The sequence below is a fragment of the Hyaena hyaena genome, unplaced genomic scaffold, assembly GCF_003009895.1.
Source record: "Hyaena hyaena isolate Hyena2069 unplaced genomic scaffold, ASM300989v1 scaffold_678, whole genome shotgun sequence".
In the NCBI taxonomy this organism is placed as follows: domain Eukaryota; kingdom Metazoa; phylum Chordata; class Mammalia; order Carnivora; family Hyaenidae; genus Hyaena; species Hyaena hyaena.
In genome coordinates this window covers 910,725-932,243 of record NW_024081305.1, presented here as the reverse complement: position 1 = coordinate 932,243, position 21,519 = coordinate 910,725, and the positions used below count along the sequence as shown (strand labels likewise).

At 41.3% G+C, this 21,519-nt stretch overlaps 1 protein-coding gene across 5 annotated transcripts in view; it reads right to left on the bottom strand.

Moving 5' to 3' along the window:
* Positions 1-984: 984 nt before the first annotated feature.
* Positions 985-21,519, bottom strand: part of FBXO16 (F-box protein 16) — a 58,782-nt gene continuing 38,247 nt past the window's right edge. For 3 of the 5 annotated variants that reach the window (XM_039217162.1, XM_039217164.1, XM_039217163.1), the window contains exons 7-8: positions 16,256-16,358; positions 985-2,557 (exon numbers count right to left, since the gene is read on the bottom strand). In XM_039217162.1, the coding sequence (XP_039073093.1) occupies positions 2,387-2,557; positions 16,256-16,358 (274 nt within the window). In that variant the 3' untranslated portion in view covers positions 985-2,386. Of the gene's footprint in view, positions 2,558-3,043; positions 3,070-11,451; positions 11,585-16,255; positions 16,359-21,519 lie in introns of those variants that run through there. The other 2 variants (XM_039217165.1, XM_039217166.1) reach the window with 2 other exon arrangements.

Sequence of the window (21,519 nt, the reverse complement as noted above, 5' to 3'; positions counted from 1 at the left end):
CAAGTTTATTCCCATTCTGTTTGAAACTGGACAAGCCTCTGTGGTCACCAAGGGACAACAGAATGACACTATGATGCTTCCAAGCCTAGGACAAAAGAAGTGATTCAGAGTCCACCTGTCCCTCGGGATGCTCATCCTTAGAACCCAGCCCCCATGCTAGGTAATCCCAGCCCTAATGAAGAGGAAGAAGGGCTCATGCCCTCAGCCCTGGCCTAGTGCCCAGTGGAAGCCTAGCATGCATTTCCCAGCTGTGTCCCTACACCATCCTGGAACTGGATCTTCCATCCTTCTGCTGGGAGGACCAAAGACTGTTGTCTGGATCAAAGACATTCTTCCCCAGAACCCTCCCAAGCTGCCGATTTATGAAGGGAATAAGACTTTTGTTGTAAACAACTAAGTTTGGGGGTGGCTTGTTTTATAGGAATAAGTGACTCAAATATAGCTTAAGACAAGATAAAGCCACTTGTGCTAGATAAGCCCTTCTTCTCTTGATAGGTCTTTGCTTCAGAGGATTCTGGTTTATTTCAGAAGACACTGGGGACATACTCCAGACTGGTCCATTGAAACATATGCCCACAGTGTGACTGGATCCTGAGAGAATCCAGGGGGGTTAGTGGGGCAAAAGCTGTAGGACATCCCAGCTACACAGCTGCCCCTGACTCCTGGGCTCAGCCCAGGCTCAGCCTTTAGGAAGAAGAAATCTTAACCTGCTGCTTTGCCCACGGGAAGAACACAAGGTCTCATCCTGGGTGTGTTTTCTTTCTTCTCTGCCTCAAAGTCCTGTGTCACCTTGAGTGCAAGTTAATCAACTGTAAGTTAGTCATGTTTTGTCCTACACCAATCATTTGGGCATCCAAACCACTGTGTCCTGGGCCATTCTTCCAGAGCAACAGTTTGAACCATTCAAAAATGTGTATGTATGTACAGGTTACAGTATGTAACATAAGAACATAACGTGTTCAGCATTGAACGATTGACAAACAGTTGTTTTCTTATCATTCTGCTTTACTTAGGTAAATAAGTATCCTAGAATGGTAACTTACGGGACCTTGAAATGGTTACATGAGTAGGTGGTTGAGTTTAGTATGACTAATACTTTCGCAGCTAAGTAACATTTTGCAGCCAAGTAACATTTTCTGTTTCCAAATTACTCTTTAATGCCCATTTATGGTTGCTTGACTATCAATTATAATTCCTTCTTGGGAAATGTATACATTTCCCCCATTGTGCTGGTTATTCCTCACTGTCCTACTCATATAATACCCCTTCCACCCACTCCTGGCCACATTTCTTCCCAGGCTTCTTTGTTCTCTGACTTCCAGATGGGTTTGACCAAAGGCAAGCACCGTCGGAGTGTCAAGGGGCAAGGAGTGAGAGGGGCTGGGTCTTCTCCCTCTTCCTTCCCCACTAGGCCTTGGTTTCTGCAGTGGCTGTGTTCCTGCACCATACAGAATACAGCCTGGTAAGTGGCTCCTCTCCTGTGGCTACAGCTCTTCCCGGGTTCTAGAACAATAGGCCCTTCCCCTTTTGCCTCTTCAAGCCACAGGATGACAAAGGCTTCCACTGTTGCCAGTTCCTAGGTACTTCATCGTCTCATATTGATTCTCTTAACCCTTCTTGCAGTGTTGTTATGAGCTTCCTGCCCCCCCTCAGTACCTTCCCCCAAATTCCTATATTAAAGTCCTAACCCCCAGGACCTCAGAATGTGACTGTCTTTTGAGATAGGGTCTTCAAAGTGGTAACTTAAGCTAAATGAAGTCATATGGGTGGCCCTAATCTAATCTGACTTGAGTCTTCAAAGTAAGAGGCGATTATGACCCAGACCTGCCCAGAAAGAGGACCATATGAAGACACAAGGAGAAGGTGGCCACACACAAGCCAAGGAGAGAGGCCTGAGAAGAAGCCACCTCTGCTGACATCTTGATCTTAGAGTTCTGAACCTCCAGAACTGAGAGACAAATCCAAATACCAAACATGGTATTTTTGTTCCAGCAGCTGGAACAGATGAAGACAGTGGTACTTTGTTATGGCAGCCCTAGCCAACTAGACCCCATGGTGAACAGCCCCTTCATGAAACTGCTCAAGTAGCCTGGGGAGTGTGCTGTCTGTATCCTTCTGGGACCCTACCCCATACACCCACTATCACCATCCCTGCTAGCCTGTGGCCCTTTATCAACCCCATGGTATCTATCATCACACTTGTATCTAAGTTTGTAAATATGTCAGCACTTATGCCATGAATACTTTTTACTGAAATACTATAGAACTCACTATCCCAAGAAGGTGCCTAAGTGGAAAATTTCTAATAGATGAGCCAAGTAACATCCAACTCTCCAAGAGCACCTTGTCATTTCATTCAAAATCCTTTCACATGTTTAAATTGACTTCAGATCTGAGCCTGGCTGGGTACTGCCTGAAGCCCAGAGTGCCTCTGGAGATGCTGTGTAAGGATTTTCTTTGCTGCTTCGGTGGCTGGCAGCCCTGCCCACTGATGAGGAGACCAGGCGAGATGAGCAGGATCTTGTAGAGGGGGGCTGGGTTCTGTACTCAGGGATATCTAGGGAGGAAAAAACATCATCTGAGTGACAGCCACTAAAACAACACAGAGGAAACTATACAATTAAACTTATTTTAATGACACAAAACAGCTTTATTAAATTGTAGGGCTGGATGGGATTTAATGAGACTTCTCAACGTGACCACCCTTAGCCCCCATGCAATCTTCACCTTGAGCTAATAATTAGTTTGTTAGTCTCCAAAGTGCTTTCACAACCATAATTTCATTTGAACCTCAAGAAAATTCTGCAAGGTAGGTAGGGAGGCATTAGCATCTCCATTTTATGGAACTGAAGAACGTGCAGTTTATGTGCCAGCCCAAGTTCATAGAGAGAAAAGGTATTAGGGCCAGGTTTGGAGACTTGGGACTCTCAGGCCAGGTGAGCATAGGTAGAGTTCCCATATTTACACTCACTACTAATCGTGCATGCACACATTCGCTCTAAAAAGGCAAAGGTCACAGATTGACATTCCAACGAAAACTCACAGTGAGAGAGGGTTTCTCCCAGACATCTGGCCGTGAGCAAGAAAGGGAAGAGGGGAAGATGGGGAGAACAAGAGAAAGAAAGGATACGAGCTGAGCTTGCAGGGGCCAGAGCAATGGACTCTTGTAAGTTCTCTCTTACACTGGCCCCTACTCTGCAGAGAGACACAAGGAGATGGGGCAGGTGTGCAGATACTGTAGCCTCCCCTGAATGAAATCCCGATCCCACAAGACTCCATATTCAGTTGGCACATCCTGGCTGTCAGATAGTTTGTTATATCCCTCTCATGCTCTTCTGGGGATGTTCACAGCACAGAGTGTCTGTTAATCTGGGAGTAATCCTACTTTACACTTTGACTGAATCAGAAATTGCTTCAGCCAGAGGCACCTGGGTGGCTCAGTCAGTTGAGCGTCTGACTTGGGCTCAGGTCATGATCTCACAGTTCCTGGGTTGCAGCCCCAAGTCGGGCTCTGTGCTGATAGCTCGGAGCCTGGAGACAGCTCTTGATTCTGGGTCTCACTCTCTTTCTGTCCCTCTCCTGCTTATGCTCTGTCTCTCTCTCTCTCTCTCTCAAAAAAAAAAAAACTATTAAAAAAAATAAATTGATTCAGCCAATGACTGCTGTCTCCTGTCCTGTTCTCCAGGGAACCAGGTCCCTCATTTTTCGACAAAGATGTCCCTCACTGACTGTTCTTGCCTCACTCCCTACACTAGCCTCATGCACTCTATTCCTTCTCCACATCTAACCTGTCCTTCAAGCTCCACCTTCTCCAAGAAGCTTGAGTGTCTTAACCCTCAGGGATTTCTGCCTCAGCTGGATTCCTGAAACCATTATTATTGAGACCTCTGACTTCACATTAAACATATGTTCTTGGACATTAGTATTCATTCCTTGATGTAATTGTTTGTGCCCTGACAGGACTGCAAACTTCCTGAGAGCAAAGCTGGAATCTAATACTTCAATGAATCTACGGCTGCCTGCCTGGAGGAGATCTATACATCTTTGTTGATGATTTTTCTGGAAAAAGGTAGCTAAAACTGGAATTAAATGTAGTAAGTTGTTAGACTTGGAGAGGAAAAGGGGGAAGAAAAAGGGAGTAAATAATCTTTCCTCTTTTGAAGCTTTCAGTGTTGTTTTAAGAGCAATGGAGAATAAGCATTTTCAGCGTTGTTCTAAGATCAATGTAAGGTAAGGTAACAAATAGAGGTGCTCCTTTGTGCTACTTTAGTGACAATGAAAATAAAAATAATACCTGTTGAATGAAGAAAAGAGCTGGCTCTCCGGGATACAAGAATGGGCTAGTCACACCTCACCTGTAACAGTTTCAAACTTAATCCTATTACTCTGCAAAGCTTATTTATCACTGCATTTGAGGATCCTCTTTCTCCTAAGTCCCGGGGCGGGGGTGGGGGTGGGGTGGGGGGTGGAGTGAGGTGGGGATGGGTGGGAGGGGAGGTTCACGTGCTGAGGCAGGCTCCTCTCAAGTTCTCCTTTTTAGCCAAGGCAAGTTGAAGGAATTCACTCCCCCATACATAATTGTCATCACCTATCCAGACTGTTGGGTTTGAAAGATGGTCTCCTTACATTCACCCTTTCTTTCTGTCCCTGAAGACAAGTTTGCAGACCCTCTTCATTTTAAGGCTTTAATTTCCATCATTATAAGAGAAAAGATAAGATTTAAGGAGAAAACATGAGAAAGTTACATAAAGGGTATAAATTTGACAGTCTTCTACCTTGATCTACAGCATCTGATGATCTGGTTGAAATAATCAGGAATTTGTTTTATACCAACATTGGTTATAAGAAAATAGAAAAATACATTTTGGTCTCTGCCCCATGTTCCTGACACAGAACTCCTCAAACCCTTGTAATTTCCCAAGTGATAAGAGCACTAGAAGCATCTTTTGTTCTACTGAGGGGACTGTGGATGGGCTCCCGGATGGGGACTGGTCACCAGAAAGGCCCAGCCATGACTAGAAGCTTAGAATCTTCAGCCCCACTCGCTGATCATCCTCCAGAGAGGGGAGAGGAGCTAGAAATGGACTTAAAAATTGATTATGCCTTGGTGATGAAGCTTTCATAAGAATCCCAATAGGATGAAGTTGCTCTTACAATGTTGTTATAAATTATCTTTATTTATGTGCAGGTCCATCTGCTGTAGCCTTTCCTCAATCTATTCCTATGAAGAGGGATGGAATCAACTACAGATCTTTCTCAACTCACAATGGGGTTATGTCCCAATAAACACATCATGAATTGGAAATACTGTAAGTCAAAAATGCATTTAATATACCTAACTTATCAAATGTTATAGATATTTCAACCTAGCCTACCTTAAACATGCTCAGAACTCTGACATTAGCCTACGGTTGGGCAAAATCATCAAACACACAGCCTATTTTGTGAGAAAGTGTGGAATAGCTTATATAACTTATTGAATTAAAAAAAATAGTGAGAAACAGAATGGTTGTGTGGGTACAGAATGGTTTTAAGCATCAGCTATTTACTCTCACGATTGCATGGCTGACTGGGAGCCACGGCTCCCTGCCCTGCATCACAAGAGAGTGTCATACCAAATATTGCTAGCCTGAGGAAAAGATCAAAATCCCAAACTCAACGTATGGTTTCTACTTAATGTGAATCACCTTTCATCATCAAAATGTTGATGGTTGATCCTACATTAAACCATTAGAAGCCAGAGACCATCTATCATTTAAATACATTTTTCTTGCTGGTTGAACTTACTGTACTTTTTCTTCTCTTTTCTCTACACTCTATGGGGCTGGAACTTATGACTCTGAGGTCAGGAGCGTGTGCCCTACCAACTAAGCCAGCTGGATGCCCCCTTCCTGTTCTTTTTCTAGAGATATTTACCCAATAATATTTCTATGTTTTGTCAGCATGTCTTTCAAAGGGAGGACGTAGAAATGTAAGGCCATGCTTTATACAACAGAATTCTCCAGGGTTCTGTTCTTGGCCTACTTCCTAGGCAATCAGTACCTACATCTTCAACTGCTGGTTTTATATCTCTTGCCTGAGCTCTTGGCTCATAAACTCAGCTCTCTTCTGAATATGTACCCTTGTACTCCCCCAGGTGTCTTGCACCTAGCATGTCCTGCTGCGTTTCCAGCCTCAGCGGTGGGTGGCGTGAGCATTAACACAACTGTCCAATCCAGATACCTAGGAGTTACTCCTTCCTTGATTGGAAGCTTTCCCCCTCCAGCCTGTAAGCACCCAGAGGGCAGGGATGTATCTTGTTATGGTCGTATCCCTAGTGCCTACCCTTGCACCTGTAAAATACTTGTTGGATAAATGAATAAATGTATGAATGATTCCTCCTCTTTCATTTCAGAGCAATGGCTGAAAGCACCTTTCAGGTGGACTTTGAAGTGGGGACAGAAAATTCCTATCTTCAGGCTGGATGGTCATTTCATTGGGCACAGAAGAGTGAGAATGGGGAGAGGTTATAGGGGCTGAGTAACCCAAGAAAGGGTAGGACTCTATAGGAGGGTAAGACCCAAGAAGGACTATCCACCTAGGAACAACTTGTGTATAGCAGCTTGAATATATATCTGTGTCTGTCACTCCCCAATTGAATTTTGTCTTCTGGTTCTCCATTCACATTATTTGCAGAAACTTGCAAATGATCATTGATACAAACAACACCAATGGATAAAACCAGGGATCATTTAAGAGAATAGACTAGGTGAGGAGTGTGCGGATATGGAAAACAGATAAATATACTAACCATAATGATAGCCCCTGCAGTGTGCCGATCACCCTGCTAGAAATACCACCAATAAAATTGCAAATATATGACTTCCTTGTGCTGTGTCATACCTTTATTATTTCATTTAATCTTCCCAAGCCTGTGATATGGTAAAGAAAGGTAAGGAAGAAAGGTAAACAATCTTCACTCTGTAGGAGACCCTAGCCACTTTCCCCTTTTACAAAAATCTAGGGGCACCTGGGTGGCTCAGTCGGTCAAGAATCCAACTTCAGCTCAGGTCATGATCTCATAGTTTGTGGGTTCGAGCCCTGCATCGAGCTTGGTGCTGACAGCTTAGAGCCTGGAGCCTGCCTCTGATTCTGTCTCCTCTCTCTCTCTCTGCCCTTCCCTAGCTTATGTTCTTTCTCTCTCTCTCTCTCAAATAAATAAATATTAAATTTAAAAAAATCTACACTCAACACTTTCTATGACACGCAGTTCAAGAGTAATGTGGTAATACTATGTATAAATATGGAATATTATATTTAAAAATCATAAAATCAGAACTATTTTGTTTTAGTCATATAAACACAGCTTCAACTCACTCTTATCAATTGCTTCAGCATAGGATAGGATCTGAGCAATAAGCAGGGGTCACTGGTGGAGACAAAGGTTCAGAGGATAGAGAAAGTGGCTGAAGAGTGCTCACCCAAGAGGGGTTTCCTTCTGGGAAGAAAGTCTAAGATGGAGTCCTGGATGCTTAATCTCCAGGATGGAGCTGCCTCCTGGACCGTTCAATCTGAGAATTCTGTACGAAGGCTCCCTCTGTCCTCTTGTCTGCTTAGGAACCCAGAGTGCTGCTCGGACCTGTGTCGTCACCCTTCCAGGGGGCCCCTGCTTTGGGCCCCTGCACTATGGAGAGGGTGTTCCCTTTTCCTCCTTGTTCACTCTGCTTCCGTGAGAAACAGAGGGAGGGTGTTAGGGAAAAATCATCAGCAGAGTTTTAAAGAAGCCACAGGCTTGTCTTTGCTCTTGGTTTATCTTTTCAGTAACCTTGGGGTAGAGCTGTGAGCTGTGGTGGAAGGTGAAGCAACCCCCAGGCAGGGTTTTGAAATTTAAATCCAAGACTATGTGATGGCACCATTCAGTCTCCCAAGTGAAGTAAGGTAGGGGTGTGTTGCGAAATGTGCATAGGCCATAAAGTTCCAATGGTTATTCGTTAGTAATGATTGTGAACTCAGATTTCAAAACAGCCATGTCTTAGGAAATTGGCTTCTACTGTAGTTTGTGGTGAGATACTATATCACTAAATGTTATACAACACTCAAATATATATACTACATACATATATATGTGTATGTATTCATATATATAAATGTGTGTATGTATATATATGTATATATATACATACATAATACACACACATACACACACACACACACACATTTTAAAGTAAGCTCTGGGCCCAAAGTGGGACTTGAACTCACGATCCTGAGATCAAGAACCACATGCTCTACTGAGTGAGCCAGCCAGGCAGCCCACATACATATATATTTTAAACCCCAGCAGTGACAGTGATTAATATCTGTCATAACTAATATGTATATAACTAATAATATTACATAACTCACAAACATGATTCTTTTCTCCTGGTAGATCCCAAAGAGAAGCCAATTTGTGTCAAACATTTTGTGTTTAACTCTAAAAAACAAGTAGCCATTATACTGCAGTCTAAATATTCAGTGAGGGGCACCTGGGTGGCTCAGTTAAGTGTCTGATGTCAGCTCAGGTCATGATCTCACGCTCCATGGGTTCGAGCCCTGTGTCAGGCTCTGTGCTGACAGCTCAGAGCCTGGAGCCTGCTTCAGAATCTGTGTTTCCCTCTCTCTCTGCCCCTCTCTGACTCGTACTCTATCTCTTTCTCTCAAGAATAAACTTTTTTTTACAAAATTTAATAAAAAATGAATATTTGGTGAAAGAGAAGCAGGTAGAGTCACTCCTGTTGGAAATGCCAGGGTAATTTATTATGCAAAGCATCATAAAGGAGACAACAAGACAGAAGAAGAAAACTACGCTCTTTTAGAGGCAAAGGATAAATGCAAAGACTCTAAGTAGTGGTCCTTCCTGAGAGTTAATTTTGCCCTCAGGATTCTCAGCAATTAGGCCCTTCTCTTGACATCAAAAATTAACCAATATTGTAATTAGTAAGCAGCGGAGTGCACGTAGCACAGAATTCACAGGATTGAGTTCAACACACATGCACAGTTCAGTCTGAGTGGGGAATAAAAGACCCAGCATTGATGAGGAGGGAATGCGTGAATGTATGTGCAGGCACGGACCGTACAGAGACAGGAAAAAACATAGGTAGCTCACATTTCAACTGCTATCGATGACATAGTGGAAACTGTGAGAGAGATAAAAGACAATGAAAGATAAAACTGAGTGGAATCAAAAGTACAAGCGAGAAACAGAAGCTTATTCCATAGGTTGGAGCCTCCTGCCAATGCCCCTCTCTGCTTTCACCATCAGTGCTCTGTCTCCTATAGCCCCAGGCGGTGACCTGGTGGGATTTTGATGTTGGTAATTGCTATTACCCACACCAGCTGCTACTTACTGAATACTTATTTGAGCTAGGCACTATGCTAAATGCTTTACACCCCCCTCCTAACTCTGTAAGGATACTGTCATTACTAACTCCATTTTACAGATGAGGAAACAGAACCTCTCCAGAGGTTAATAACTGGCCCAAATCACCGAGTTACTAAAACAGGTGCCATGGGGCTCCTGGCTGGCTCAGTTGGTAGAGCATGAGACTCTTGATCTCTCAGGGTCATGAGTTTAAACCCATTTTGGGTCTAGAGCTTTTTGTAAAATAAATAAAATAGGGGCACCTGGGTGGCTCAGGCAGTTGAGTGGTTGAATGTCTGGCTCTGGACTTCTGTTCCTGTAAAGTCATGATCTCACAGTTCAAGGGTTCGGGCCTGCTTGGGATTCTCTGTCTCCCTCTCTCTGTCCCTCTCCCACCAAAATAAATAAACATTAAAAAAATAAATAAAAGGAAATTGTGGTGTCAGGCATTGAACCTAGGCTGTTTGAGTTCCAAGCCTGTGCTCTTGGTAGGCAAAGTGAAAGATAAGATGGTATTTCTTTTTTAAGTTTATTTAAATAATACTGTACACCCAACATGGGGATAGAACTCACAACCTGGAGATCAAGAGTCACATGTTCCTCCAACTAAGCTAGTTGGGTGCCTTGAAAGACAAGACGGTATTTAATGAGAGAGAACATAAACGTGTATTGAATACTTAGGACACACCTGACATGTAGTCCGGACAACAATCTTGCAAGGGAGGAATCATTATTCCCATTTTACAGATGAAGAAATGGAGATTCAGAAAGGTCTGGTCACTCACTTATCCAAAATTGTACCATTTAGTAAAAGAACTCGGTTTCTCTGACCACAAAGCCCATAATCTTTCTTACTCTGCATTCCAAATGGAATTCTACTATCACGAATTTTACTGATTGAGCTAAATAATTAAAGACCTCTCCTGTAGAGATATCTAGTTCTGCCTATCCAAACCAAATAAACGTTATAAAACAAACACCTGGGGAAGTCATTAGACTTTGAAAGAAGTCTATTAAAGACTGCCTGCAAGGAAACCACTGCACAGGTTTGTTTCGTAAATACTTCTGTTGCAGTTAATTGTATTTTCTAAAGTTCAAAGAAAAGGATAGGAGACAGAAACCAGTTTCGATTGGTTTATACTCGGAATTCACCAGTGTGATTGATTCTTTCTGGTATTCTATGCAAAGTCACTTTAGTCACAGCTGTGTCCCTCAGGCATCAGAAGAGAGCAGGGAATAAATGTGCAGGGGACTGTGTGGTTCCGCAGCTCCAGACTTTAGTTAGACTGGAATGGACTTTAAAGATGTTGGGAAACTCTCATTTTATAAATGGGAAAATGAGAGGGCACCTGAATGGCTCAGTCGGTTAAGCATCCAACTTCAGCTCAGGTCATTATCTCACAGTCTGTGAGTTTGAGCCCCGCGTCGGGCTCTGTGCCGTCAGCTTAAAGCCTGGAGCCTGTTTTGGATTCTGTGTCTCCCTCTCTCTCTCTGCCCATCCCCCACTCATGCTCTGTCTCTGTCTCAAAAATAAATAAACGCTAAAAAAATTTTTAATGGAAAAATGAAAACTCAAAGGTTGAGTGGCTGCTAGTTAATTGTAGAGCAGAGGCCAGAAAACTGGCTTTCCTGATTCTTAAACCATGTTCTTTCATGACAAGAATCAGGTATCACTTTGGAGTATATTCTTTCTTCCTCCTCTTCTGATTCAGAGAGGGGATGGAAAAAAAGGTGAGAAAGCTTACAGAAGCATTTAAAAGACCAGGACACTAAGAACTAAATTATCTTGGAAAGCACTGAAGAAGGTAACTGCAGAAGCTCAAGTTAGCAGAACACAGAAAAAGATAAGGTCTTATCTAAAGCAATTAGAGTAAGCAGGCAATTAAAGGCTTTTGTTACTAGCAACAGCAAGCTTTTTGAAATCCATGGCCAGATCAGAACCTAGAAAGTGAGGACTTCTCATCACCAAGTAAAAGTTCAGTGTGAGCAAAAAGGTATTTAATGTTTTTACACTTAACTTGGTAGGAAAAAGAAAAAGAAAAATGACATGAAACAAGATGTCAGCGGGGGTCCTCTGAGTCTCCCTCCAGATCCCAGGAAGTCCACAGCCCACCCTTTAGGTTTTGTGAATTGTCCCAGGAGGTTTTGTTTTTCTGCTCTTCTAGACTTCTGAGATCTTGCTTCGATGTGTAAATTGAGAATTTACTGTAGAGATGGAAGGCAGGGTTTACATCTCAGTAACAGCAAATAAATTCAAACTGAATGGGTCCTGGCCTCACTTCCCTACCAGTCTCAGCACCTGACTGGCTCTTTCTCGGCCACTTCACTCTCTCTTCCCCTCTCCCAGTGCTCCCTCCTTCCCCCCCCCCCAAACAGGAGAAGAAACAACAAACATCTAATCTGCAGCGCAGGCTTTCCCCTCCTCTGAAGTCCAGGTGCCTGTAACATCCAAGCCCTCAAGGTGGCATTCCTCCCCACAAACTCATCAAAGCTTTCCCCCAAGGAGACAGCTCCCTCTTTCCCCTTCCTGAACAAGCATTGTAGGTCTGGCTGTTAAGATTAAAAAAACAAAAAAAACAAAACAAAATCCCCAAAATCTCCCATGTCTTTAAACAAGATGGAAAATTTTCTTTAAAAAATTTTTTTAAATGTATTACTTATTTCTGAGATAGAGAGAGACAGTGTGAGCAGGGGAGGGTCAGAGAGAGAGGGAGATACAGAATCTGAAACAGACTCCAGGCTCTGAGCTGGCAGTCAGCACAAAGCCCGATGTGGGGCTTGAACCCACAAACTGTGAAATCATGGCCTGAGCCAAAGTCGGATGCTTAACCGACTGAGCCACCCAGGCGCCCCCCCCCCCTAAATTTTTTAATGTTTATTTATTTTTGAGGCAGAGACAGAGTGCAAGTGGGGGAGGGACAGAGAGAGAGAGATACAGAATCTGAAACAGGCTTCACTATCGGAGCTGTCAGCACAGAGCCCAACTCGGGGCTCAAACCCCTGAACCTTGAGATCATGACCTGAGCCAAAGTTGGATGCTTAACCAACTGAGCCACCCAGGTGCCCCATGATGGAAAATTTTTTTAAGTTTAATTAAGATAGTACTTGCTGGGGTGCCTGGGTGGCTCAGTTGGTTGGGTGTCCAACTCTTGATTTGGGCTCAGGCCATGATCTCACAGTTCATGGATTCGAGCCCCATGTTAAGCTGAGTGTCCAGCTTTGTGCTGAAGGCCCTAAGCCTGTTTGGGGTTCCCTCTCTCTGCCCCTCCCCTGTTTGCTCCCTTATGTGCACGTGCTTTCTCTCTCAAAATAAGTAAACTTAAAAATTTTTTAAAAGATAGTACTTGCTGTACTGTGGTGTACATATATTTTAATTGCTTTGTTTATGAAATTTTATTATAATAACTAAGAGTAATGGAAATTTCTTTATATTTATATAATTTTAATTAAACAGTCTTCAAAATTATAAAGCATTAGTGATCAGATGTAGGCTTTATTCCCATATTCTATGAGTGATTCACACCAGAAGGTGGTTAAATGAAGCAGCTGTAAAGGGGTAGCTTTAGAATGGAAAGTGATAAGTGGAAATCAGGTACCTTTTAAAAAGGCAGGTTTTGAAAACTCAAGTCTATTAAATAATATAAAACATCACAATCCTACAGCAATGTGGATTTGAAACTGTTACCCTAAGCAGGTTTTCTCTTTTTTGGAGAACACTCTCATATTTGAAAGCTGTAAATCAGGGCGCCTGGGTGGCTCAGTTGGTTAAGCATCTGACTTTGGCTCAGGTCATGATCTCGTGGTTTGTTGGTTCGAGCCCAGCATCAGGCTCTATGCTGAGAGCTAGCTCAGAGCCTGGAGCCTGTTTCAGTCTGTGACTCCCTCTCTCTCTGACCCTCCCCTGCTCACGCTGTCTCTCTCTCTCTCCTAGAAATAAATAAAACATTAAAAAATAAATAAATAAAAAATTTAAAAAATAAAAAAATAAAAAATGATTTAAAAAAAAAGAAAGCTGTAAATCATGATAGGCAAAAAGTAAAAAAGAGGGTCTCAGTAGCCTCATGGCCACGGTCCCGGAGAGATGGCTTAAGGAAATTGTCTGTACTCTTTTACGCTCCCGAGCTTCATTCTGTTTCAACCCTTCCATTTTATAAAGCTCTACCTTCTTGAAGTATCCAACTATATTCTGCTTATAGGGGCAAGGAATATTCAGTATTCAGGTGTCAGGCACCTGCTTGGCAGAGTTTTGTGGGTCTGTCCTTCTCATCCTCACCTTTATATGTTCACCTGAGTTCTGCCTGCTCCCCTGTTTTTCTAGTTCCTCCTGAAGTCTTCCTACATATACCTGTCTCAATGATGGGAGACCTTTCTAACAAATGAACACAGGGTTCTCTCCATTGCAATTGCATCAGGCTGTATCCACCACCGTCTCCACAGTGGCAGTTCTCAGAGTTCTCCTCGCTTTTCTCCTGTCCCCTAACTGAATTTCCTCAAAACCCATTCCCACATCCAGCATTTCCAAATTTGCACAATTGCCTTGCATCACTTAGGAGTTTCCTTATTTCCTACGTGGCCCACGGAGAGGGCAAACTGCCACCGTGTGGAGAGGGGGAATCTTAGCACACGCAGCCTCGTGGCCCAAATGGCCAGACCGAGAGAAAGATCTTAGCACACTTCTGGAGGGTTTCATTGTGCCTTCTGCTCCTTATCAAAACTACTAAGCATAAATAGTGATTATAATTAGTGCGTTTACATAAACAATACAAGTAGATCACTAGCATTGCACACTTCATTTTATTAATAGCTTTGTAGTTCTCCATCATTGTTTAATTTGCCCTGGTTTCCCTTCCAGCTTTAATTAGCACAACTTTTAAAGTTTATAAATATAATGAATTTTTTAACTTAAGCAAGCCCCTCTAGTGTGTGACAGATGGTTAATGTCAAAAGCCCATGGGGAAGGCTTCTGTTTAGCCTTTGATTTTGTTTTATTTTTTAGGCCACAGAAATGTTTGACTGTGCTGATAATTTGTAAGCATACATCAACCATCAACTTTTATGTGCTTTAAATTCTAGGCTTTCCCCTGGATTTCTCTTCTACTCCTGGCCCAGGAGGGGCCAGGAAACCAGGCAGAAGCATGCCTAAATGGCCTGTGATAAGCCTCATAAAGTTATTTTTCTCAATTAATGGTTTTCACTGACAATTTTACTGCTCTGCCTTCAGCTTCCTCATTCCCTCGGGCATCTGTACATATGTCTGTGATAAACCTCATCCAGTCCAACAAAATTGGCCCCTCAGAATACAGACTGCCCTATTTTTTAAAAAACTCATTTTAAAAAAGCTCTCTTTTTTTGAAACATAACACTTGAAAATACATTTAAACAGAAAGTAATAGAGCTTTAAAGCAGGGCTATAAAAGTGATTTATTCATGAGTACATACTTATTCCTCTCCCAGTTGACATCCATTTTATATTAATTTTCCTTGAGTGTGTATCCTCAGCTTTTTTTCCTAAATTTTTACTGCTAAAATGAACTTTTTATTCCATCATTATTCCCTTCTACTTTGCTCCAAAGACTCTCATACAGGCTGAGAGGATCCACTGGGGGTACAGAACCACAATTTGGGAAACTCTGCTATGAAATAATAATGTTCCCTAGTCACAATCACTGACTTTATTAGGTAGTCAATTAGCTATTTTTTAATTAGGGAAAGAAAAGTTCCTAGTTCATTTTTTCTGAAGTTACTTGAAAAGCACTTTTATAATCATGCTTCACTGGGAGCAGGAAAGCATACCTTTTTCTTAGGTCAGTGGAACCTTCACTCTATAGAGAAGTAATCTATAGAGTCCTTTCTATAGCCCACCGCCCCCTGCCCCAACCCCAAAGGACTCACAGCAGAAGAAAGAACGAATGATAATAATGCTCCCTTTATTTATTTATTTAATGTTTTTTATTTATTTTTGAGAGAGAGAGAGAGACAGCGTGAGCAGGGGAGGGTCAGAGAGAGTGAGAGTTACAGAATCCCAACAGGCTCCAGACTCTGAGCTGGAAGTCAGCACAGAGCCTGACGTGGGGCTTGAACCCACAAACTGTGAGATCATGACCTGAGCCAAAGTCGGACGCCCAACCAACTGAGCCACCCAGGTGCCCCAATAATGCTCCCTTTATATTGTATAGTTTTCAAAACAGATTCATACACTTCAGTTCATCCAGTGTTTTTTTTTTTTTCCCAGCAGATGAGAAAATAGAGGTGTAGAATCTCATGGTAATAAAAGGTACAGGGGTGCCTGGGTGGCTCAGTTGGTTAAGCATCCAACTTCGGCTTAGGTCATGAATTCATGGTTGGTGGGCTCTGTGCTGACAGCTTGGAGATTTGAGCCTGCTCTTGATTCTATGTCTCCCTCGCTCTCTGCCCCTCCCGCACTCTGCTTCTTTCTCTGTCTGTCTGTCTGTCTGTCTCTCTCTAATATAAGTAAACATTTAAAAAATTAAAAATAAATAAATAAAAGGTACAGCACAGGGAATATAGACACTGATATAATAGCATTGTGTGGTGTCATCAGATGGTAGCTACGCTTGTGGTGAGCATAGCTAACCATACAAAGATGCTAAATCACTCTTTTATACACCTGAAATTAATGCAGCATTGTATGTCAACTATAGTCAAAAAAAATTTTTTTTAAGTACAGTCTTAGAGAAACAGCACAGAGCCCGAGGATGTCTTCAAGGTCACACAGCTTGTCAGTCAGAGACCAGAATTTAAACCACCACTTGATGATTCTGATTAAAAAAGCAAATTTAGTTTCACAAATAGGATTCAAGATCCAGCAATATTCATAAATGTTATGGTGGGGAAGGTTTTATAAGCAACACTTACCAGTGACTGTGCTTTTCTTAGCTTAGATCTGTCCTGCAATTTATTTTTCTTATCATGGGGCTGTCGGCTGAAACCTGGGTTCATTTCATGTCTTTTCCTCCTTCTGTAAATTAGAAATCATTGGAAACAATCATTTTAAATTTGCATGGCTATTTTTCCATTTGATTTTGTTGTTCCTATGATTTAAATGATTGCTGTCACTCCAGTGGAAATAGGCCAAATGTAGATCACAAGAGAAGTAGTTTAATAAACTCTGGCACATCCACACAATGGAGCACCATGAGCTATAAAAAGTAAGGCAGGGTAATTCTACATACAACTGTGGAGTGATCTCCAGGATATATTGTTACATGAAAAGAGAAAGGTGGGGGCACCTGGGTGGCTCAGTAGGTGAAGTTTCTGACTTTCGCTCAGGTCATGATCTTGTGGTTCATGGGTTCAAGCCCCATATCAGGCTCTGTGCTGACAATTCAGAGCATGGAGCCTGGTTTGGATTCTCTATCTCCCTCTCTCTGCCCCTCCCCTGCCTACACACACACACACACATACACACACACACACTCTCTCTCTCTCTCTCTCTCCCTCAAATAAATAAACATTAAAAAATTTTTAAAAGGAAAGGTGAATAAAGCTGTATGTTTATTTCAGAAATGCCTGTGTGTATTTGCTTAAAATTTTTTTAAATGGAATGATGACACCCTAACATCTTGAAAAATGGTTATCTAGAAGTAGGATTCCCATGTGATCCAATCAAGAACAAAGAACAGTATGGAGGAGTAGGAACAGAAGCTAGGCTTCTCCAAATATATTTTGTTTTATATATTTGACTTTGGAAACATCTCAAATTTTTTTTCAAAATTATAAAATAAAACAAAGGAGGAAAATCCCTAAAATCTAAGAACAAAATAAAAGAAACAATCTTGTCTCAGGAGTTGGTGGCATTATTATACACAGAGGAATTACTTCATGGGATTTTAACATAGTAATTTGTCCACACATTCTTCACAGTATTCTACTAAGAACTAAGGACAAAAATACAGGCAAAGAAATCTTACACTGTTTTTTAGTAATCTTATTGTTTGTATTAATATTAGTATTGGTTTTCTAAAACTATCATATATATTAGGATAAAGAAGGGATCAGCAAACTATAGCTCAGAGGCCAATTCTGGCCCAGTGCCTATTTTTATAAATAAAGTTATACTGGGACATAGTCATGCCTATATTTTTTTGCATATTGTCTTTGACTGTTTTCAGGCTACAATGACAGAGTTGAACAGTTGTGTCCTGTAAAGTATTTATTCTCTGGCACTTTCTAAAACAGTTTGCTTGAAGTAATGAATCTAAGCAATGATCCTCAATAGCCACTAACATCACACAAAAAAAGAGACAACCAGAGATTATGCGCCTTATGATGGAAGTACATGATCTTATCTACTCAAGCCTGTAGATCTGACCACCAAGTATGGCCACATTGGGAGTACAATCAGCAAAATCAGAATGTGAGAAGCTCTACAGGATAAATATCCTGATTTCTGTAACAAATTCCAAGGGAGGAAAGAGGACAGAGGAAAAGCCTATAGATTAAAAAAAAAAAAAATAGATTTAAGTGACACATGGACTGAATGCAATATGCAAACCTTACTTGGAACCTGATTAAACAAACTAACTGTTTAAAAACACCATTTGTGAGAGGTGCCTGGGTGGCTCAGTCAATTGAGCTTCGGAATTCAGCTCAGGTTACAATCTCGTGGTCTATGAGTTCGAGTCCCGCATTGGGCTCTGTGCTGACAGTTTGGAGCCTGGAGCCTGCTTCTGATTCTGTGTTACCTTCTTTCTCACCCTCCCCCACTCATGCTCTGTCTCTCTCTCTCTCTCAAAAATAAATAAACATTAAAAAAAATTTTTGAGGGGCACCTGGCTGGCTCAGTTGGTTAAGCATCTGACTTCGGCTCAGGTCATGATCTCATGGTTCATGAGTTCGAGCCCCGTGTTGGGCTCTGTGCTGCCAGCTCAGAGCCTAGAGCCTGCTTCAAATTCTGTGTCTCCCTCTTTCTCTGCCCCTCTCCTGCTCGCACTCTGTCTCTCTCTTCCTCAAAATAAATAAACATTAAAAAAAATTATTTTAAATACCATTTATGAGACATTCAAAGATACTTCAAAACTGGCTTAATATTTGATTATGAAATCATCCATTGATTTTGATGTGCTATGAAATATTACAATTTCAATATATATTGAAATATATATGAATGAAATAATATGACCTTTAGATTTGTCTCCAAAGTAACCTGGGGAAAGGGAAGAGTTGGTGAGGGATAAATGAAACCAGATTGGGCATGAGTTCAAAACTGTTAATGCTAGCTGATGGTTACAAGTGGTTGTATTCTGTTTACTCATATATATATTTGAATTTCCACTATAAAAATTTTATTTAAAAAGTCCAGCTTTGCTGAAATATTTCTTGTTGCTTAATTTTCAAAAATGTCCCCCAACTTAATATTTGAAAGAATAGCACACTGATTAATTACCTATACACTGTCCAACTAGATTCAACAATTAGTAACATTATGCTATTTTTGCTTTATCTCTCTATATACACAGATACATATATATAGATACACACATACATATATGTATCTATATATGTATGTATTTTTCCCACATCATAAAAAAATGAATTGCAGATATTTCACCCCTAAATACTTCAATACTCATCTCCTCAGAGAGTATTTGCCTACCTAACCACATTAGTGTCATCATACTTAGGAAAATGAATGGTAATTCTTTAATATCATTTAATAATCTATTCATATTCACATTTCTGCAATTGCTCCAAGAATGTCTTTTATAGTCTTTTTTTAAAAAATGAGTAAGGCACATGGTCTGCACCCCCAAAGAGCTCAATTCTTGCCTAATTAGGGCTACCAATCTCATCTCACCTCCAAAGGGACTCCACTAGTCCTGAAAATACACATGTAATCTCAATGTCCCCAACTCATCAAACTTTATGGGATTTACTAACCAAATAATATAACTTTAGAAACGATCCTACAAAAGAAGTGCTTACTTACTACGTGTTAGGCACTTTCATATGCATGTTGCATATATATATATATATGAGGATTACCTCACAGGGACCCTATAAGCTAGGTATTACTATTATTGCCAGTTTACAGGTGGGGAAACTGAGGCACAGAGAAGTTAAGAAATCCTCCAGGATCACAAAGCTAGAGCTGTGGGAGTCTGGATTTGAACCCAAAGCAGTATGGCTCAGAACCTATACACCGTCACTATCTTATGCTGCCTTGATGTTAACCTGTTTAAATACATTCTGAAAACGCAGCAGACATATTAAAACATTACAAAACATTTCAAAATTTGTTTCCTTTATTTCTTGTTTATCCTGTAAACATGTATGTATGTATTAACAAACAGATACATATGTATATACAGATACAGATATATTTTCCTACTTTCTCTTCTTTCTGTACTATGGGTGGCATACTATAGATACTCTCTTGAAATTTGCTTCTCTCTCTTAACAACATACCCTTTTATTGCTTATCAGTTCAGAGAGCTCTTCCTCATTTTCATACTTCCCTAATACTCCATTGTGTGAATGGACCATACACTGTTTATTCAACACACACTCTCCATGTATGAAAATTTAAGTTATTCTCAATCCTTTAAAATGAGAAACAACCCTGCAATAAATATCCTCATACAGATATACTTCTCATATTTTCTTTTTTTTAAAGTTTACTTATCTGTTTTGAGTGACAGAGAAAGGGTGAGCAGGGGAGGGGCAGAAGAGAGAGAGGGAGAGACAGAATCCCAAGTAGACTCCACGCTGTCAGCACAGAGCCCAATGCAGGGCTCGAACTCATGAACCATGAGAGCATGACCAGAGCCAAAATCAGGAGTCAGACACTCAATTGACTGAGCCACTCAGGTGCCCCTACTTTTCATGTTTTCAAGTTTGATTCCTAGAAGTGGGATTTTGGAGTCAAAATGTAAAGACATAGATATTTTTGCTAGGTAATAGTCAAATATCTCTCCATAAGGTTTGTGCCAATTTATTTTCCTACTAACAATGTAAGAGGGTACCTGTTTGCCCACAGCCTCACCATTAGAATGTATTGTCAAACTTTAAACTGTTTGCCAATCAGATAGTTGAAAAATGTGAAAATAATTAGGTTTGGTAGTAAGAATGGGATGGAAACAATGACAGTGTGGGAAGGGAGTAGAAGAAATGGGATGTGGCACTGCTCTGAGTATACCTTTTGGGCACTTTTTGTATACATTTTAAAAAGAGCTTTTATTTATTTACTTTGAAGAGTGAGGAGGGGCAGAGAGAGAAGGAGAGAGAGAATCCCAAGCATGTTCCACACTGTCAGCACAGAGCCCAATTTGGGGCTTGATCTCACTAACCCTGGGATCATGATCTGAGCCAAAATCAAGAGCCAGAGGCTTAACCGAATGAGCCACCAGGCGCCCCACTTCTTGTATAGTTTTATATATGTAATTTTATATATGCAGTTTTAACTTTAGAACTATGTAACAGATCACAGTGAAGGAGATATTTTTTAAAAATAACCCACATAACTTTTGAACACAGTATTATGAATATATGCCCTCAGACTAAAGTCAAAAAGAACCATAAACGGGGCGCCTGGCTCAGTCAGTTAAGCGTCCAACTTCAGCTCAGGTCATGATCTTGTGGTTTTTGGGTTTGAGCCTCATGTTGGGCTCTGTGCTGACAGCCAAGGGCCTGGAGCCTGGGGTCTCCGTTGGATTCTGTTTCTTTCTTTCTTTCTTTCTTTCTTTCTTTCTTTCTTTCTTTCTTTCTTTCTTTCTTTCTTTCTTTCTTTCTTTCTTTTTTAATGTTTTTTATTTATTTCTAGGAGGGAGAGAGAGAGAGAGAGAGAGAGAGAGAGAGAGACAGCGTGAGCAGGGGAGGGTCAGAGAGAGAGGGAGTCACAGACTGAAACAGGCTCCAGGCTCTGAGCTGGCAGTCAGCACAGAGCCCGACGCGGGGCTCAAACCCACGAACCGCGAGATCATGACCCAAGCGAAAGTCGGACACTCAACCGACTAAGCCACCCAGGCGCCCCGGATTCTGTTTCTTTTTTTCTCTCTGCCCTTCCCCCACATGCACTCTGTCACTATCACTCAAAATAGACATTAAAAAAAGGAACCATAAACAAATACTGAAGTCTAGCAGACTGTTTTAATAATGAAATGGATTAGCAACTTTAAAAT